The sequence below is a fragment of the Festucalex cinctus genome, chromosome 12 (genome assembly GCF_051991245.1).
Source record: "Festucalex cinctus isolate MCC-2025b chromosome 12, RoL_Fcin_1.0, whole genome shotgun sequence".
NCBI classification, from domain to species: Eukaryota; Metazoa; Chordata; class Actinopteri; order Syngnathiformes; family Syngnathidae; genus Festucalex; species Festucalex cinctus.
The window spans coordinates 19066594-19084383 of NC_135422.1; the positions used below are offsets into that span (position 1 = coordinate 19066594).

Here is a 17790-nt window from a genome sequence, read left to right on the forward strand (position 1 = left end):
TTTCCGAGTGGGAACATCCATCTTTCCCATAGCACCTGAAGGCAGGGTTAAGTAAAGCATTCGGTGTAGTTTGTATTTCCCTTTTTGCCGTTTCAAAAATAAAAGTATATGACCGGTTGAAAAGTGGAACGATTCAAAAAATTTTACATTTTGCCTACGCAAACAACCAAGCATATTCGGGCCGGAGCTTCAGCTTGTTTTCTCCCAATTTCTTTTCTCCTATTTGTTCTGTAGTCTTTATGTTTCTGCGACATTTTTTCAACGCGACACTTATTTTGGCGCAAACCGTCAATCCCGGAAGTAATGCCACATGTGGCGTACGCGGCTTGGAAACATCTCGGTGGTTAAAGCGACGTGTGGAGCGAGCTGCGTTAGTTCCCAGAACATTCTAGAGGTAAGGTGCTACTGATATTTTTTTTCCTCCCCCATCTGGTACACTTTACCCGGCTCCTCGCGACACAAATTACTCGGTCGCAAATTGACCGAGCAAACACGTCGCACTATAAACAGATTTGGTTAAACATTTTATTTATTTTATAAACCACGACGTTTCCATTTAATATTCGGGAGTCGACAGCGCCTTGTTAGTAAACGACGTCACAGCTCTTCGCCCTGGTTAGCATCTGGGCTCGGGCTATTTCTTGTCGATGACGGTATGGGCTATTTCCTGGCGTTTCACTTTTTGTATTCTGGATTTAGGTCAAGACGACCATATCGGGGATTATCTTTTGGGGTCAATCGTGGATAATAAAGTTGTGGTATACTGCGGAAAAATCGTGTCGTATATGACGCAGGAGCACATGCGACACTTGCGTAAGAGTCATTCGGGGAAAAGCCCGCAGCCCGTCCGAACTCGGGCATCGACGAAATTCGGCCACATTTAAAACGACACTCTCGGTATTTATTCGTGTACAACCATTTTTTATTTTTTTTTTACAGTCGAAAATAACGCTTTTATCCTCCCCATTTCGAAAGGTCTCGCCACCACGACAGAGGACGATTTTTGGATCCAGGGGCCCCGCGGTCACCACTTTTTGACCAGCTCTTCCACGCAGCATCTTTTAAAAATAAATCAAACTAAACCAACGCGAGAGAGGCCCTCCCTCCTCCTTCCTCATCCTCCTCCCGTCATAACAGCACCCAAAGAAGCCTTGCTGCAATCGATACAAGACCAGCGGCAGTCATCGACATCGTTCACTGCGCCTCTTGGGACGATCAGCGTTGTGTTTATGTCTTTATTTTGCGAAAACGGTAAGTCGCAAGTGACGGTTTGAGTGCAGATTTTGTTATTTTTGAACACACGAGCGTGTGAGCGGAATGAACATCATGGCTACGGGCGCTATTTGTTTAGTGGACGCAATCAAAATGGCGGCTCCCATTCACTCGTGTGCATTGGGCTGCATGACGCACTATGCGCCAAGATTAGCCAAGCTAGGCTAATAAGCTAAGCTAACTAACCTGCCTGCCCCCCCACTTGAAATAGCTTCAGGGATCACAGCCAGCGCTGGATTTAATGGCGTCCGTATGAAAATAGACGCCAGGCCGTTGAAAATAGTTTAGTAATCGTCACCAATTTAGCATTAGTGACGGCCTACATGTTCATTGGCTTCCTAACAAGAGTTGGCCTTGTGTGGAATAATTCCACTATCTGCCCTTACCACGACACACTTTTGCCCTTGCACAATGATGGGCCTTTACAAAAATGTTGGGCTTTTTTTTTTTTTTTCACTACCACTGTCAGGGTTACGCTCACTTTTGTTAGTTCTTTTCTTTTGGCCTAATCTGTCTGCGTGTCCTCTGTTGGATCAGTGTGTATATGTGTTCACTTATGGTCAGCAGATTCTTTTTTGCATGGATGTATAAGAACACGAGCATAGTTTTATATTCACAGCAATTTCCACTCATGTATGCTGTGTGGTAATAAGCTAGAAATAATTAATTAATAAATAAAGAAACAAATAGTATTGACCCTTTTTTTTTTTTTTTTTTTTTTTAAGTTATTGGTATGGAATGAACTATTCTCCACTTCCAAATCGAACCCACAGACCATGGTTATTATAGTTTTGGAATTTTCATTGTAGTTATAGTTTTGTTTTGTTTTTTGTTAGTTTTAATTAATTACTGCGATTGGCTAGCAACCAGTCCAGGTGTACCCCGCCTACTGCCCAAAGCCAGCTGGGATAGGCTCCAGCACCTCTCGCGCCCCTTGTAGGAGTAGGCAGTCAAGAAAATGGATGGATGGGTGGATAGTTTTCGTTTTCAGGGTGATTATTTTTTTTTTATATATTAGTTTATTTAATAAATGCTTAGTTTTAGTTAAAAAAAAAAAAGTATTGTGTGCAATATTTAAAAAAAAAAACAGCATGGGAGCGACATCATCTTTTGGTGCTTTTCTATTAGCTGCTGCTGTGACACTTTCAAACATCCTTTTTCTGGTTCATATGAAAATAAATGTACTTAAAATCACATTTAAAATCATCCCCACAGGCTCATGCATTAAATACCAAAGACTAAAATGAAGGACATTTTTGCTATAATTTTAGATTTAGTTAGGTTTGTAAACATAAAATGTAATGTAGTTTGTTAGGTTTTTTTTTTTTTTTTTTTTTTTTTTATATATAAAGCATTTTCGTTTTTATTTTATTTCAACAAAGGTTTTTTGAGTTTTAGTTTGTTTTTTCCTTAGTTTAAGTTAACAAAAATCACCTTGCCGAAGACCCTTCAAAGCTGAGGGGCATAGCTTGTATATCGTCTTCAACTTGATTAGATGTTACATTTGAAATGAAATTTTTTCGGCCATCATATACTTTCATTCTACTATTTTGTGGTAACGGGCACATTTACATTATAGTGAAAACAAAATCTGCTAAATCTTGCTAGCTGTAGAGTATTCAGTTTGGGGGGCCTCTGCCCTTTTCATCTTGCCTAATCTGACCTGTGCTCGATGACAGAGGTTGTGGGTGTTTGTGTGTGTGGACTGCAGCTTATTTACTGAATTGGTCAGCACTTTGTTTTGATGGGTGCGCACGAGAGCAGTGACGTTGTAAGCCGCTGAGGTCACGCAAGGTCAAACGGGAATAATTTGAAGGTCGTGTTGTTGACTTGACTTTTTTTTTTGTAATTTGAGTTCACGAAATGGTGTCAAACTACTGACATCAAAGCAACAGGTTGGCCAACTCGACCTTGAAAGGGCCTCCCGGGACAAAGTTATGCAAAATCGACTTTAATAGCTGGTAAACAGTTGGGTGCAGGAATCTTTTATGTATTTTTTAAACCTTTTGTGATGTCATAAGTCTTTCAATACAGAAAAGCTCAAATGCAGAATTGCACGACGCCCAATACATTTGACCTGGGCTACGTGTAGCTGTCATCCCATACTTGTAAACTCCAAATGCTGGTGTGTTTTTATTTTTATTTATATATATATATATATATATATATATATATATATATATATATATATAATTAGGGGTGTTAAAAAAAATCGATTCGGCGATATATCGCGATACTACATCGCACGATTCTCGAATCGATTCAATAATCGGCAGAATCGTTTTTTTTTTTTTTTTTTTTTAAGGATTCGCACCTTGAGCATGGAAGAATGTTATATGAACGGAACATTAAGCCTTAATATTTTATTTTAATGCTGTTCAAACATGAAATGACAGATTACAACCTCTATAAGACTGAAATTTCAGATAAATAATACATTTTCATATAAATCTTACACTCTACAAGCTTACTGATTAGTATTTTCTAAATTTGAATGGAAAAAAATCGCAACAATCGACTTATAAATTCGTATCGGGATTAATCGGTATCGAATCGTGACCTGTGAATCGTGATACGAATCGAATCGTCAGGTACTAGGCAATTCACACCCCTAATATATATATATATATATATGTATGTATATATATATATATATATATATATATATATATATATATATATATATATATATATATATATAAATAATTAATTTATTTTTAATTTGCTGGAAGAGATGTGCTTAATAGTGTTGTTCCGATACCGTTTTTTGGCCCTCGATACCCAGCTTTGCAGTATCGGCCGATACTTAAGTTTGTTTTTTTTTTTCTCTCCCTTAACATGAAAAAGCTGTCCTGCTATTGGTTCAGAGGATTCAAGGGCCAATAGGATATCTTTGATCGGCATGCAGTGAACATGTCACATATCAGTGAATGTCGTGCATGAGCAAGACACAACATGCTGCATCCAAAATCCTATATTAACATTGGAATTAATGGTATCGGCATGTTACTTGTGAGTAGTCACCGATACCACTGTTTTAATGCAGTATTAGTATCGGAACAACACTAATGCTTATCCTTCAACTTGTTAGAATGGTCAGGCAAGTGGAGTTTTCACATTAAGGTAATTATGCGTAGAACTAAAACATTCACAAAGTGAAATGATTTTGCGTCAATCTGAAGGCCAAAGTTGCACTTGGCGTTTCTCTTCTAGTGTCATACTGTATTAATCACAAAATGAAATAAAATGTATTTTTTTAATCTCTGACTGCCACACGTTATAAAAAACAAAAAAAAACACTGCCAGCCATTTTCAAGCATTTTAACTCGTTTTTCAAGGTAAACAGAATAGAGCTGCACGATATTGGAAAAACATGCGATATTGATTGCGATATTTAACATGTACCTAAAGAAATGACATTTTTATTATCTAATGGAAGACTTTTTTTCTTGCGGCAAAATTATCAAACACAATGTATTCTTAATTGTATTTACCGCTTGATAATGTTCAACTATTGGATGGCAGTGCACATTTTCGTTAAGTACACTGTGTTCCAACTATGCGTTGCTTTTGCATTATTGGGGTTGAAACACCCATGGAACTAGGGGTGTGGAAACCAAATAAAAAGAGGGTGAGGAGGGGATTTTTTTTCAGTGTACAGTGGTGAATTGTATCAGTCAGTTCCTCTCCTCCTCTCCTTGAGTGCTTTGAAGTGAGTGGCCCCCTTTTTTTTTTTTTTTTTTTTTTTTTTTTTTTTTTATTTTGGTCATGTTTAATAAATGTCAACCTGACTGGTCAAATTTAGATAAAAGCAAAAAAATTACATATCAAACTTATTGCATGTATTTGCCATATGCATATTGCATAGGTCAATATCGCAGTATCGATATTTTCTCGATATATTGCGTAGCTCTAAAACAATATTGTGTGCTTTTACTATGAAAGATTACATTCCGTTCTTCCATTGGGGGGGGGAGTGTTTCTACCTTCTTTCGTTCTTTAGTAATCACCATTTGAAAATAGTCATGAGCGAAAGATAAGGAGAAAACAAGCTTTTAGTGAAGATACATTTTCTCCAATGGTGACTTTGACACTTATTTTTTTTAGTTTGGTGACACTCTGTGAATTAGGCTTTGGTCGTCATCCTTGAAAACGTTCAATTTCATCAGAATCTGTTATGTTTCGTTGTAATTCCATACACCTTGAGCCCATTGAGAAGAGATACAATGCTGCTAGCCATAGTTAAGGGTTTTTTTGATTCCACAGCCCATTGACTGGGCAGCGCTCACTGCCCATTGAGTTAAAAAAAAAAAACATGTAATTTCCGTCATTTAACGTTTATGGCGTTGTACATCGTGATTTTACTAAACGTTATTAAACGTTTTTAGCAGTCAGAGAGTTTAAATGTGAAAGGCAGTGTTTGGTGTGACGGGAGGTTTTTTTTTGTTTGTTTTTGTGTTTCAGAGCTGTTGCGCAGCCGTTGGAACCTGTGTGGCGGAAACTTAGCCTTCAAGCGGGGAGCTTGCGGCCACAGCGGCACGGCGATTTTCATGTCAGAGACCGAGCGCGCTTGCAGTCGTTTATGTCATCCCCTCTTTTCCAGACAGAAGATCCCGGAAAGTCCCCAATCACGATCCTCTTATCTCGCTGATAGTAGCGTCCGTGTCGTCCCGCCAACATGTCTGTCAATGTCAACCGCAGCGTGTCGGACCAGTTCTACCGCTACAAGATGCCCCGTCTGATCGCCAAGGTACCGAACCACCGTTGCCGCCGTCGGGACCGCAGTTGCGGGTTGTTTTTTATTAAACTAAGCAAGTAAATAAATAGTTATCTACTGTAAATAGTTTTTAAAAATTTCAACATAATTTCTAAATTTTTATTTTTTATTTTTTTATCAATTAAAAAGTGTTCGGACTTGCCAGTGTTTGCAGTCAATAAATAAATTGTTTTCTAACTGTAAATAGTTTTCTAAAATTTCAACAAAATTTCTAGATTTATTATTATTATTATTATTATTAATTTGTTTTTGTTTTTTTGTTTTTGTTTTTTTTAATAAATTAAAGTGTTGGGACTTCCAAGTGTTTGCAGTGAATAAATTTTCTACTGTAAAAAAAAAAAAAAAAAATTTCTACTGTAAATAATGTTTTCCAAAATTTCAACAATTTCTAAATTTAAAAAAATAATAATTTATAAATGAAAAACGTGTTGGGACTTCTCAGTGTTGGCAGTGAATAGTTTTCTACTGTAAAGTTCTTCAAAATTTCAACAATTTCTGAATTTATTTGTAATTTTTTATATATATATATATATATATATATATATATATATATATATATATATATATATATATATATATATATATATAAATTAAAAAATGTTGGCACTTCCAAGTGTTTGCAGTGAATAGTTTTATACTGTAAATAGTTTTCCAAAATTTCAACATAATTTCTAAAAAAATAATTTTTTTTTTTTATAAATTAAGTGTTGGGACTTCCCAGTGTTTGCAGTGAATAAATAGTTTTCTACTGTAAAGTTCTCCAAAATTTCAACATACTTTCTGAATAAAAAAATAATTATGAATTAAAGTGTTGGAACTTCCAAGTGTTTGCAGTGAATGAATGAATAAATAAATATATAGTTTTCTACTGTAAATAGTTTTCCAAAATGTGAACATAATTTCTGAATTTATTTTTTTAATTATTATTTTTATAAATTAAAGTGTTGAGACTTCCCAGTGTCAGCAGTGACAAATGTATGCAAAATGAAATGTATCTAATTTTGGGTTTTCGTCAGGGTTCACAAGATGTTCGCAGATAGTGAAAAATTGTCTGAATATGTTTGAAATGTCTTTGCAACAAGTACAAAGTGTTTGTTTGTGAACATCTTACAAATTCTGATGAAAACACAAAATTTGCTATACGTTCGCAAGCATTCGCTGCTCTGTGAGATTCCAGCTTTAATCGGCCTTCAGATTCCTAAAAAAGCCGATGCCGATATTTGTCAACATGCCAAACAGATATTATAATAATAATAATAATAATAATAATCGGTCTATCCATAATATGTTGCCATTTCTTCTTCAGGTGGAGGGAAAAGGGAATGGAATCAAGACGGTCATTGTCAACATGGTCGATGTTGCAAAGGCGCTGAACAGGCCTCCAACATGTACGTCACTTGATTTTTAAAGGCAAACGTGTTGAAAACTTGAAGAACATCTTGAATATTTTTCTTGACTTTTCTCATTTGTGTCTTGGGCAGACCCGACCAAGTTTTTTGGCTGCGAACTGGGCGCTCAGACGCAGTTTGATACCAAAAACGACCGCTACATCGTCAACGGCTCGCATGAGGCCAACAAGCTGCAGGACATGCTGGACGGGTTCATCAGAAAGTTTGTGCTCTGCGCCGAGTGCGACAACCCGGAAACCGATCTGGTAAATGAATGATCTGCCCGGAACGGAGCGCCAAAAAAATAAAAAATAAAAAATCTGCGGCTGCTCATAGGGCTGTGCAATTAATTGAAATTCAATTATTGCACTCCACAATTACAACATTGGCATAATCATTAAAAAAAAATATATATACATATATTTTTGGTCTTTGCGCAGCCGCATCTCGCGAAGCCTACGTCCGAACAGGGCATCTATGGATTGATCTCAACGAAACCTTTCCAACGGCGTCTGTCCTGTCACTCCCAACACATTGCATTCTGAAAATAGATACTGTGCTATATATAACAAGTAAATTAAAAAAAACAAACAAAACATACTTTTAATGGGGAAAAAATGGCTGTGAAAGGGGAAAAAAGGTGAATGAAAAAGCATTAAGTTAAAAATCATATTAAAACGAAAAAACATAATTTAAAAAATAGATATACTGTGCTATATAAGAAATAAATAAAATAAAAATATACTTTTAAAGGAAAAAAATGACTAAATGAAAAAACATTCATAATAAACTAAAATACCTAAAAACAAAAAAGCGCATATAATTAAAAAATATATATACTGTGCTGTATAAGAAATAAAAAAAACAACATACTTTTAATGGAAAAAAGGACTGTAAATGAAACAACATTCATAAACTAAAAATCATATCCAAACGAAAACGCATATAATGCAAAAAATATACGGTGCTGTGTATAAGAAGTAATTAAAAAATATACTTTTAATGAAAAAAATGACTAAATAAAAAATAATTAGCGAATGAAAAAGAATTCATAAACTAAAAATCATAATGAAAAAACATAAATGAATAAAAATACATCCTGTACTGTGATCTGTAATAAGTAAAAATAATAATAATAATTGGAAAAGTGAATGTAAACTCAAGGAAAAGAATGTTTGATGAATTAAAAAGCGTTTATAATAATAAACTAAAAATCATACAAAATTTTAAAAACGTGTAATAAACAGAAAAATATAATTAAAGGCATTTTTTGTTGTTTTGTTCAATTAACGTGGATTTCCATTATTGCAGGAACGCAGTACCCGCGATAAATGAGGGAATGCTGTATTTGCACATTTTTTATTATTTTGAAATAATTAATTTAATAAATGTTTGCTTCAAAAGAACCCCCCCTTTTTTTTTTTTTTTTACATTGAAACATTTTTTTTGTTTTGCACCAAACAAATAAATGATTGTCCTAATTGTGATTTCAATTATTTAAAAAGATGTATAATAAACGGAAAAATATCTATAATTAATGGGAATTTTTGTTTAACGCCGATTTCCATTATTGTGTGAACGCAACACCTGCGATAAATGAGGGAACACTGTATTTGCTAATTAACTAATTTGGTCCAAAAGAAACTTGCAAAATTGTTTTAAATACATTTATTTCTCAATATTTGTTTTGATATTAATCTTTTTTTTTTTTTTTTTTTTTTTTTTTTTTTTTTGTTTTGCACCAAAAAAACATTTGATCGTCCTAATCGTGGTGTCAATTAGCAAATGAATCGTGATAATGGAGCAATCCTCTGTTGAGGTCAAGTTTTGATTTCCTTGCGCTCCCTTTTAGAACGTGAACCCCAAGAAGCAAACCATCGGCACGTCGTGCAAGGCGTGCGGGTACCGCGGCATGCTCGACACCAGGCACAAACTCTGCACCTTCATCCTCAAAAACCCACCAGGTGAGACGAGATCCTTCAAAGTGGATCGCCCAAAAATGGTCTGAACGCCAGAAATGCGCTTCTCACTCCCACCAGCAGAGGCCAGCGACAGCGGCTCCGCCACCGCCAAGAAGGAGAAAGAGAAGAAGAACCGCAAGAAGGACAAGGAGAACGGCTCCGGGAGCGGAGAGGCCGGAAACCAGGAGAACATCGACGCTCCCGACGCGGTGGTGCGTTCACGCGTTCGTTCGTTGGGAGCTCGTCGGCTCACGTTTTACGTCCGTTTTTCAGGATGGCGACGAAGACGACGACGACTGGGGGGAGGAGACCACCAAGGAGGCTCAGAGGAGGCGCATGGAGGAGATCAGCGACCACGCCAAGAACCTGACGCTCAGCGAGGATCTGGAGAAACCTCTGGAGGAGAGAGTCAACCTCTTCTACAACTTTGTCAAAGTCAGTTTGACAACTCGCACGCTTATTGAGTCATCTGTTGTTGTTGTTGGTTTTGTTTTTTGTTTTTTTGTTTTTTAATGCATAGTTAAACGCTTGTTAGTTTGCAGTCCTTCATTCAAATTGACAGTGCAGGAAATTCATAAATTGATTTAGTTCCTGGTTTGGTCCGTAACATGTCAGAAAATGGGTCAAAGGGATACTTGACTCATTGAGCTATTGTCAGCAGTAAAAATGTGGTAACTTCATTATTCTTCATGTACAATTAGTACCTTTTTAAAAAGTAATTTTTCTACTTGCTGTTCGACTGATGATGACATTACATGTGCTGAGGAAGTAGGTAACAACCAATCATGGCTCAATTTACTGACCAAAACCCAGAAAACGGGTGAGCTATGATTGGCCGTTACCTACTTCTTCAGCACAGGTGATGTCATTCATCATCAGTCGACAGCAATTAAAAAAATTAGGTTTTAAAAAGGTATTAATTGTACATGAAAAATAATGAAGTTATCAAATTCATTCTGGACAAAATATTCACTTTTCACTGCTGAAAATTGTTCAATGAGTCAATTATCGTTTGATGTAATTTGATGTGATCATGTCATTTGATGATGGATTTAACTCATTCACTGCCATTGACGGAAAAAGACATCAAATTTTTGCTGGGCTGGCAGTGAATGTAATAGGGATGTAACGATAACCAAACATCACAATACGATGTCACGATATTGTGGGGGGCATTGGCGATATTTAAAGAAGATCACAATATTGTAAAAAAAAAAAAAAAAAAAAAAGCGCAATATTGGGCTTTTGTGCATAACATCAATGCATATAAACCACCTACAATCTCTAATAACAATATTGAGGCACTTGCTAATGCAAGCACACATTGATCGCTTCACAAGCAAATTAGGTTCCCCTTCATCTGACGATTAGCATAGATTTTAAACATAGAAGGCCAAAACATCCCTAATAAAAATTAAATTGCACTAATAAACTAGCCACTAGGGGGTGCTAGAACTGCACAAATGGAAATCAACCTGACTTTTTTTGTAAGATGTGTTCCTCTTAAATATTGTGAACATGACGACGATATTGTGGCAGATTTAATATCACGATATTGCCCTTATCGTGACATCCCTAGGATTTAATGGTTCACACTAGGAGTGTGACAATATATAAATATCGTGATACCTTGTCTCCCGATAGATTATCGATACGCCTACGCAAGTATGCCGATATTTATAGTGAAAATACAGCCACTATAACAGCTTCATTGTTGATGATTTATTGAGCAATTACTCAGCCGGCCACTAAGGGGAGCACCTTATAGTGGCAGGGAAATGGACGCAAGTCTTCAGGTGAAGAAGACTCATCAGCTGACTTTGACTTGTGGAAGGCATTTCTGTCCAGCAACTGACTCACTTTTCTACATTTCTAAGAAAAATGTGGATTATATCTTCAATTTTAACATTTTAAAACATTTTACGTTTCGACTTTTTGAAGTACGCAATTTCTGAGGAATATTAATTTAATTGGATTTAATATTTTAGTAATTTTATTTGTTTACTTTTGCAATGTTAACACAATATAAAATGTCACTGTGCCTGTGCAGCAAAGGAAGGAGAATGGCACGGTGGACGCGGCGGACAAGGAGATCCTGGCGGAGGCGGAGCGTCTGGACGTGAAGGCCATGGGCCCGCTCATCCTCAGCGAGCTGCTCTTTGACGACAACATCCGCGAGCAGCTCAAGAAATACAAGCGACACTTCCTGCGGGTGCGTCCAAAAAAAACTTTTTTTTTCTTTTTTTTTTTCTTTTTTTTTTTTTCTTTTTTCTTTTTTTTAAATGCGTTTTTTTAAATTATTTTTTCTTAGATCATATACTGTACAGCAAAGATACAGGAGTTTTTGTAAAAGTCTGGCAAGATAAGTGACTTAATAATTGGATAGGCTGATTTATCGGTGGCGATATTTTGAATTTTAACATATCAGCACATTTTTTGAATGTGGAGGCCAATTAAAGCTGGTATCTCACTGAGCAGTGAATACATGTGAATGTAGCAAATTTTGGGGTTTTCATCAGGAATTGTAAGATGTTCACAGTCGGTTTGTATTTGTCGTAAACACATTTGGAACATGCAGGGTACTTTTCATTTATGGATCCAGTTAAATTTGTATTTTATAAACTCCCTACACTTCTTATTAAAAAAAAAAAAAAAAAATTGTTTTACATTTTAGAATTTTTTATTTTTATTTTTCCCCCTCATTAGAAATCTTTAGGGGTCTTTTTAATTTTTATCATTATTTTTTTAATTTAGCTTAACACATGCTTATGACTGGAAGCTCTGCAATTATTTATTTTTATATATATATATATATCATTTGTTCCCAAAAATGTATAAATACGTTCTGTTTTAAATGTTTTAAGTCTCCCAAAGAGGTATTTATACGTTTGTTTTTTTGATGCTAGAGCATACAGAAGGCTTTGATGCAGCCTCTCAACTGCAGTGAATGGGTGGGGGGGAAAAATGGTAGTTATTACAACAAATGGCCAGCAGGTGGCAGCAGAGTGTGAGATCAACCAGGGCCATGTTGCAACAAGCTCTTTTCCCCACTGTTTTAAACATACTTGTGACTAATGATTAAACTTAGCTATATTCTAATGCTAATTGCTGCAAGATGGAAACGGATAGAAATATACTTTTTTTTTTTTTTCCTGATGAAAGAAGAGACTAATAATTTTCTTTTGATAGGTTCCATGGTTTTATAGTAATAGAGCACAATATTTTGTGAGCCTTGCAAAATCAGTCAAAATCCACCAAAACAGCCGGGAGTGAAGGGGATTGCTTCTGTGAAAATGGCTGCCAGTCACTGTTAAATTCATATACACATGAAAAGTTGAATTTAGCAAGTGTCGTCATCGTTCCCTTTTTGTTTTTCTCAGTTCTGCCACAACAACAAGAAGGCTCAGAAGTACCTGCTGGGCGGCTTTGAGTGTGTGGTCAAGCTGCACCAAGTCCAGCTGCTGCCGAGAGTTCCCATCATCCTCAAGGACATGTACGACGCCGACCTCCTGGAGGAGGACGTCATCTTCGCTTGGGCCGAAAAGGTCACGCCGCCAGCGGTCCGCGATGGCATCAGTCTTTTTATTATTATTATTATTATTATTATTATTAGTATTATTATACGAGAGTAGTAAAATGTTTTCAAGAAAAAAAATGTTGTTGTGATCGAGAAGTTTTCGCTTTTTAATTAAATATTACGATAACGGCAATATCGTGATATTAAAACTCCCACAATATATCGTCGTCGTGTCACAATATCGAAAGCAGCCAACCTCTTAAAGTCGGTTGATTTCTATTTGTTCAGTTCTAGCACCCTCTGGTGGCTAGTGTTTTTTTATTTTTTTTATTTTTTTAAGTACAGTTTAATTTTCACAATGCATGTTTTGGCCCTTCTATGTTTCAAATCCACGTTAATGGCCAGGTGAAGGACCACGTAATTTGCTTGTGAACAGAGTCAATATATTATATTTATATATTTTTCACATATATTTATATATATATTTTTATTGCTTTAATGTACAAAAGCACACATTTTTTTTGTATGAGCCATTTTATTTCCAATATTGCGACTTTTTTTTTCTGTTTGTTTTTTTCTTCTCTCATCCCCAACCTCCCCACAATATTGTGATAATTATCGTATCATGATAATACCTTGTTATGGTGTTTTGATATCGTTACATCCCTACTTATATGGCACTAAATGAAAAAAATAAAAAAAATATTGGTGCCTTTTTAACATGAAGACCAAAAATTCATAGCTTCTGTGGTGCCGCTGTTGTGGGGGGAAAAAAAATGCACAAAACTGGCTTAGCCACGTCATTCGTCTCAGGTAGTGTTAATTTTATCAACGAAAACTAAACAATATTTTTGTTAACACACAATTTTCACCGGACTTAGACTAGACTAAAACCCTTACTAATAAACAATAAGTGGGACTAAATTAGTATGCATTTTCGTCAACTAATAAAAACAAGAGGAAAATGTCCTTCATTTCAATTTTATTTTATTTAAAATGAAAAGGGACAGAAAGAAGTGTAAAAAAAAAACTTATCTGCCCCTGATCAACAACAACAAAAAATAATCAACACAAAATAAATGACAGCGAGCAGTCAAGACGCTTTCAATATGACAATCCTATAATAATTAAGCAGCATATCCTTGTGCTATATGTATTTTCCCAGCAATTGAGCTTTTATCAAGTTTTTAAAAATACAGATGGACTGCGATGATTTTGTTTTACAATCCAGATTGTTCCATAAACTAACACCGTGAGTTGAAATACATTGTTCTTTTTGTTTGTTCGATATTTTGTTCTGGAGAAAATCTGTTCCTCTTAATTTATACTCGTTTTCCCTTTTTTGTTTTTTTAATTTAATTTATAGATTAATTGGTAAAATTTCATGATGGGCTTTAAACATTATTTTAAGATGGTTAAACTCCATCAGTTAATGAAAATTTTAAAGTTTTTAGTTGTATAAATAATGGATTAGTGTGGTCTCTGTATCCGCAGCCGACGCGAATTGCATGTTTCTGTAAAAGAAACTTCATAAAAACTGGACATTTTATGTTCACAAAAATCGACATTTTAGTTCAGAAACAAAGACGAGACCAAAAAAATACAAAATTATGATTTTGGGGACGGCGTGGCTCAGTGGTATGGTGGTCGTCTCCCACCCCAGAGGTTGTGGGTTCGATCCCATGCCATTGTGAAGTATCCTTGAGCAACATACTGAATCCCCAGTTGCTCCTGATGCTGCGTCATCAGTAGGTGAATGGGTAGTCAAAAATATAAAGCGCTTTGAGGGCCTTGTAAGGTGGAAAAGAGCTATATAAATGAAGTGCCATTTACCATATAAACAACCTAAATCTAATAACACTTCATATCGAGGCACTTACTTGCTAACTCAAGCACAGATTGAGTTCCTACACATATTGACTTGATTCATAAGCATATTTCGTTCATCTTACCATTAGCGTGTATTTGAAACATAGAAGGGCCAAAACATGCCTTGGGAAAATTAAACCACTAAAAAAACTAGCCACCCGAGGGTGCTAAACTGCACAAATGGAAATCAACCTGCCTTTTTTTTTTTTTCACAGATTTGCTGCTTTTAATATCGCATAACGACGATATATTGTGGCAGTTTTAATATCGCGATATCACCTTATTGCAGTAATCGTTACATCCCTAATAATTTACTAGCTTGTAGCATTGAGACATAGTAGCCACTTGTTGACATACTGTCATTGTGGGTCAAGGTGTTTTTTATCAAAAAGATGAGAAAATTTCATGTGAAATCGTTTTACATCTAAAATATTCAACATTATATGCTGACAAAAAATATGTACAGGGGTAAAATGATTGTCCCTGACTAAAACGTTGACAGTTTTTGTTGACTAAAACTAGACAAAATTTAGTGTCCTTGGACTAAAATAAAGACTAAATGCTCGATTTATAGTTGACTAAATAAAAACGGGATGAGGTTGACCAAGCGTGATTGAAACTGGACTAAAACGCAGACTAAATTTGTAAAAATGAACATATCTCAGGTAAGATGCAATCTTGAAGAAAAAATGTTTGACGGACTGTTTTGTCTTTGCAGGTTTCCAAAAAGTACGTCTCCAAGGAGCTGGCCAAGGAGATCCACGCCAAAGCGGCGCCATTCATCAAGTGGCTGAAGGAGGCCGAGGAGGAGAGCGAGGGCAGTGACGACGGCGATGAGGAAGACGGCGAGAATGTCGAGGTGAAAATAGCGCCCTCATGTGTTTTTTTTGTTTTGTTTTTTTTCCCTCTTCCAATTAGTCATGATAATATTGTGTTAGTTGTTAGTGTGTCACAAAGCTGATTTATGTATTTATTTTTTGGGGTAACATTTGCCCTTGCCCGACCTTTCCCCACCAGGTGGTTTATTCTTCCTCGGCCCGCGAGCTGGAGACGGTGAAAGTGGAGAAGCCGGAGAAGGACGAGGAAGACATCGATATCGATGCTATTTGAGATGCTCGGCGAATAATAATATTGATGAAAATATTGCTTTCTTGTGGTTTTTTTTTTTTTTTTTTCTTTGTGGCTGTGACTCACAATTTTGAAATGGCTGAATCCCTTAACTCCTGCCACTCTGTAAACAACCCTCCCCCCTAGCTTTGAGGCATGTTCACGTAACCTTAGCGCGCTAAGCTAACTGGCTGCACTTCCACTCTTGTCACGTTGATGTGCATCCAAGCCTTGAAATACGACACGTTTCTGCAGCGCTCGTTTTGGGAGAAACTTTTAATCATGCCTGTTTCTTGGGGATCATTGCAGTGCACTTTTTTTTGGGGTCCCTCGTATTTTTCCATTCAATAAAGAAAATGAATGTTTTGCTATCCACAACTTAACTGCGTTGACTCTGATTTGGTTACAAGTAAGGATGTTCGATACCACTTTTTTTCAGACCGATACGATACTCAGACCCTCAGTACTCACCGATACCAACTGCCGATACCAGTAGTACATTTTGACAAATAAAAATCACTCAAAGATATTTTTAAACAAATATATTTCCTTTAATTTTGACCAAAAAAAAACAGCACAGACATTCTTCAATAGTCTTAACGCTCAAAATAAAACACAAAAATGCTCTTTTAGTTCGATTCACAATTTTGAAGTATTTCCAAACCGGTGAAGTTTTGGTGAAAAACTGCAAGCTAGCGCCAGTTACAGGCAAGGAGGACTCACTTAACGTCTTCCCCCTCTGCCATCGGTCGCTTGTACTCGTCTGTGTCACGAGTACTTGGAAAAAAGGCTGGTATCGGTACTCGCACATCCCTAGTTACTAGTACACCACGAGGGAAAACCGAGACACCAGTAAATTGTTTTTTTTAAACATCACGACTATATTGAAGAACAGTTAAAAATAAATAACTCCACCAATAAAATTAACAGCCAGACATTAAATAGCAAATTAATAGGGATTGCTATAAATGCAGTGGACAAGAGACATAACAGTGGTACAGTAGTTTTACCGATAGATGGTGCTGTTGGCCTCTGGAAACTTTATTTTTGTGTACAGTATTTAACATTTCTATAGACATACACTAGTAGCGAATGCAACGCCTGAACATGGCAACAATATAAAAATCTAAGAATAAACAAAAAAAAACAAATGGGGATTCTTGCACATATCAAACTAAAAGAGGATCGTATACGAAAAATCAAAACAATAAATGCTTCTTCATATTGTCACTTGTTTTCCTTGCACATTTGTTACTTTTACACTTCTTTAGGCATTCAAAAAACTTAAAATCAGCCATAAATCCTTGAAAGAAGGATTTAGTTTTTCCACTTTGCACAATGAATATATTTGCCCATTAACAAAATAATATTAATTAAATCCGAAACAAAAGTTCAAATAATCCATAAAGAAAATAACACGACTTAATTAAATTTATAGAACGTCATTAATTCTTACTGACAACCAAGTTCTTATATCAGTGGCCTCCGCAAACAAGACGCTTAACAGTTTGTGTGGTAACACAAAACAGCGCACATGCAGCACTGTTTTATTCCGGACATATGTTGATGTTCTGTACGGAGCTTGAATATGAAATTACACACACTTAAACTTGTGTTTGAAGCGTTCGAGTGAAATGTTGACAGTGTGGGATTTTTTTTAGCGACGAACGGAAGCCAAAAGGTCAGCGGGTTTGCTGACTTCCGCTTGGCGACCTCCTCGTAGACCCTCCCTTTCAACTGGATCGCGGCGATGCTGCCTTCAGGCGCCGTCAGAAACTAGGCAACTATGCTGTGGACGTATCTCAAGTTTGAAACGTTAACTCCACCGGCCGCCTCTGTCTGTGGGTCACCAACATGCTCAGCTCTTCTTTTTTTTTAAATAAGATTAATAATTTTGAC

General features: G+C 36.2%; 1 protein-coding gene across 4 annotated transcripts; it reads left to right on the forward strand.

Moving 5' to 3' along the window:
- The first annotated feature begins 255 nt into the window (after positions 1–255).
- Positions 256–16269, forward strand: eif5 (eukaryotic translation initiation factor 5). Of its 4 annotated transcripts, none has more exons than XM_077538286.1 (12): positions 256–394; positions 976–1251; positions 5737–6022; positions 7356–7437; positions 7531–7703; positions 9290–9401; positions 9477–9610; positions 9672–9833; positions 11449–11610; positions 12779–12943; positions 15503–15643; positions 15802–16269. In XM_077538286.1, the coding sequence occupies exons 3-12, from the start codon at positions 5951–5953 to the stop codon at positions 15892–15894; spliced, it is 1296 nt and encodes a 431-aa protein (XP_077394412.1). In that variant the 5' UTR covers positions 256–394; positions 976–1251; positions 5737–5950; the 3' UTR covers positions 15895–16269. The 4 variants fall into 4 exon arrangements, with proteins under 4 accessions (XP_077394412.1, XP_077394415.1, XP_077394414.1 ...); XM_077538289.1 differs by having other exon boundaries at positions 9480–9610; XM_077538288.1 differs by having other exon boundaries at positions 5876–6022.
- Positions 16270–17790: the final 1521 nt, after the last annotated feature.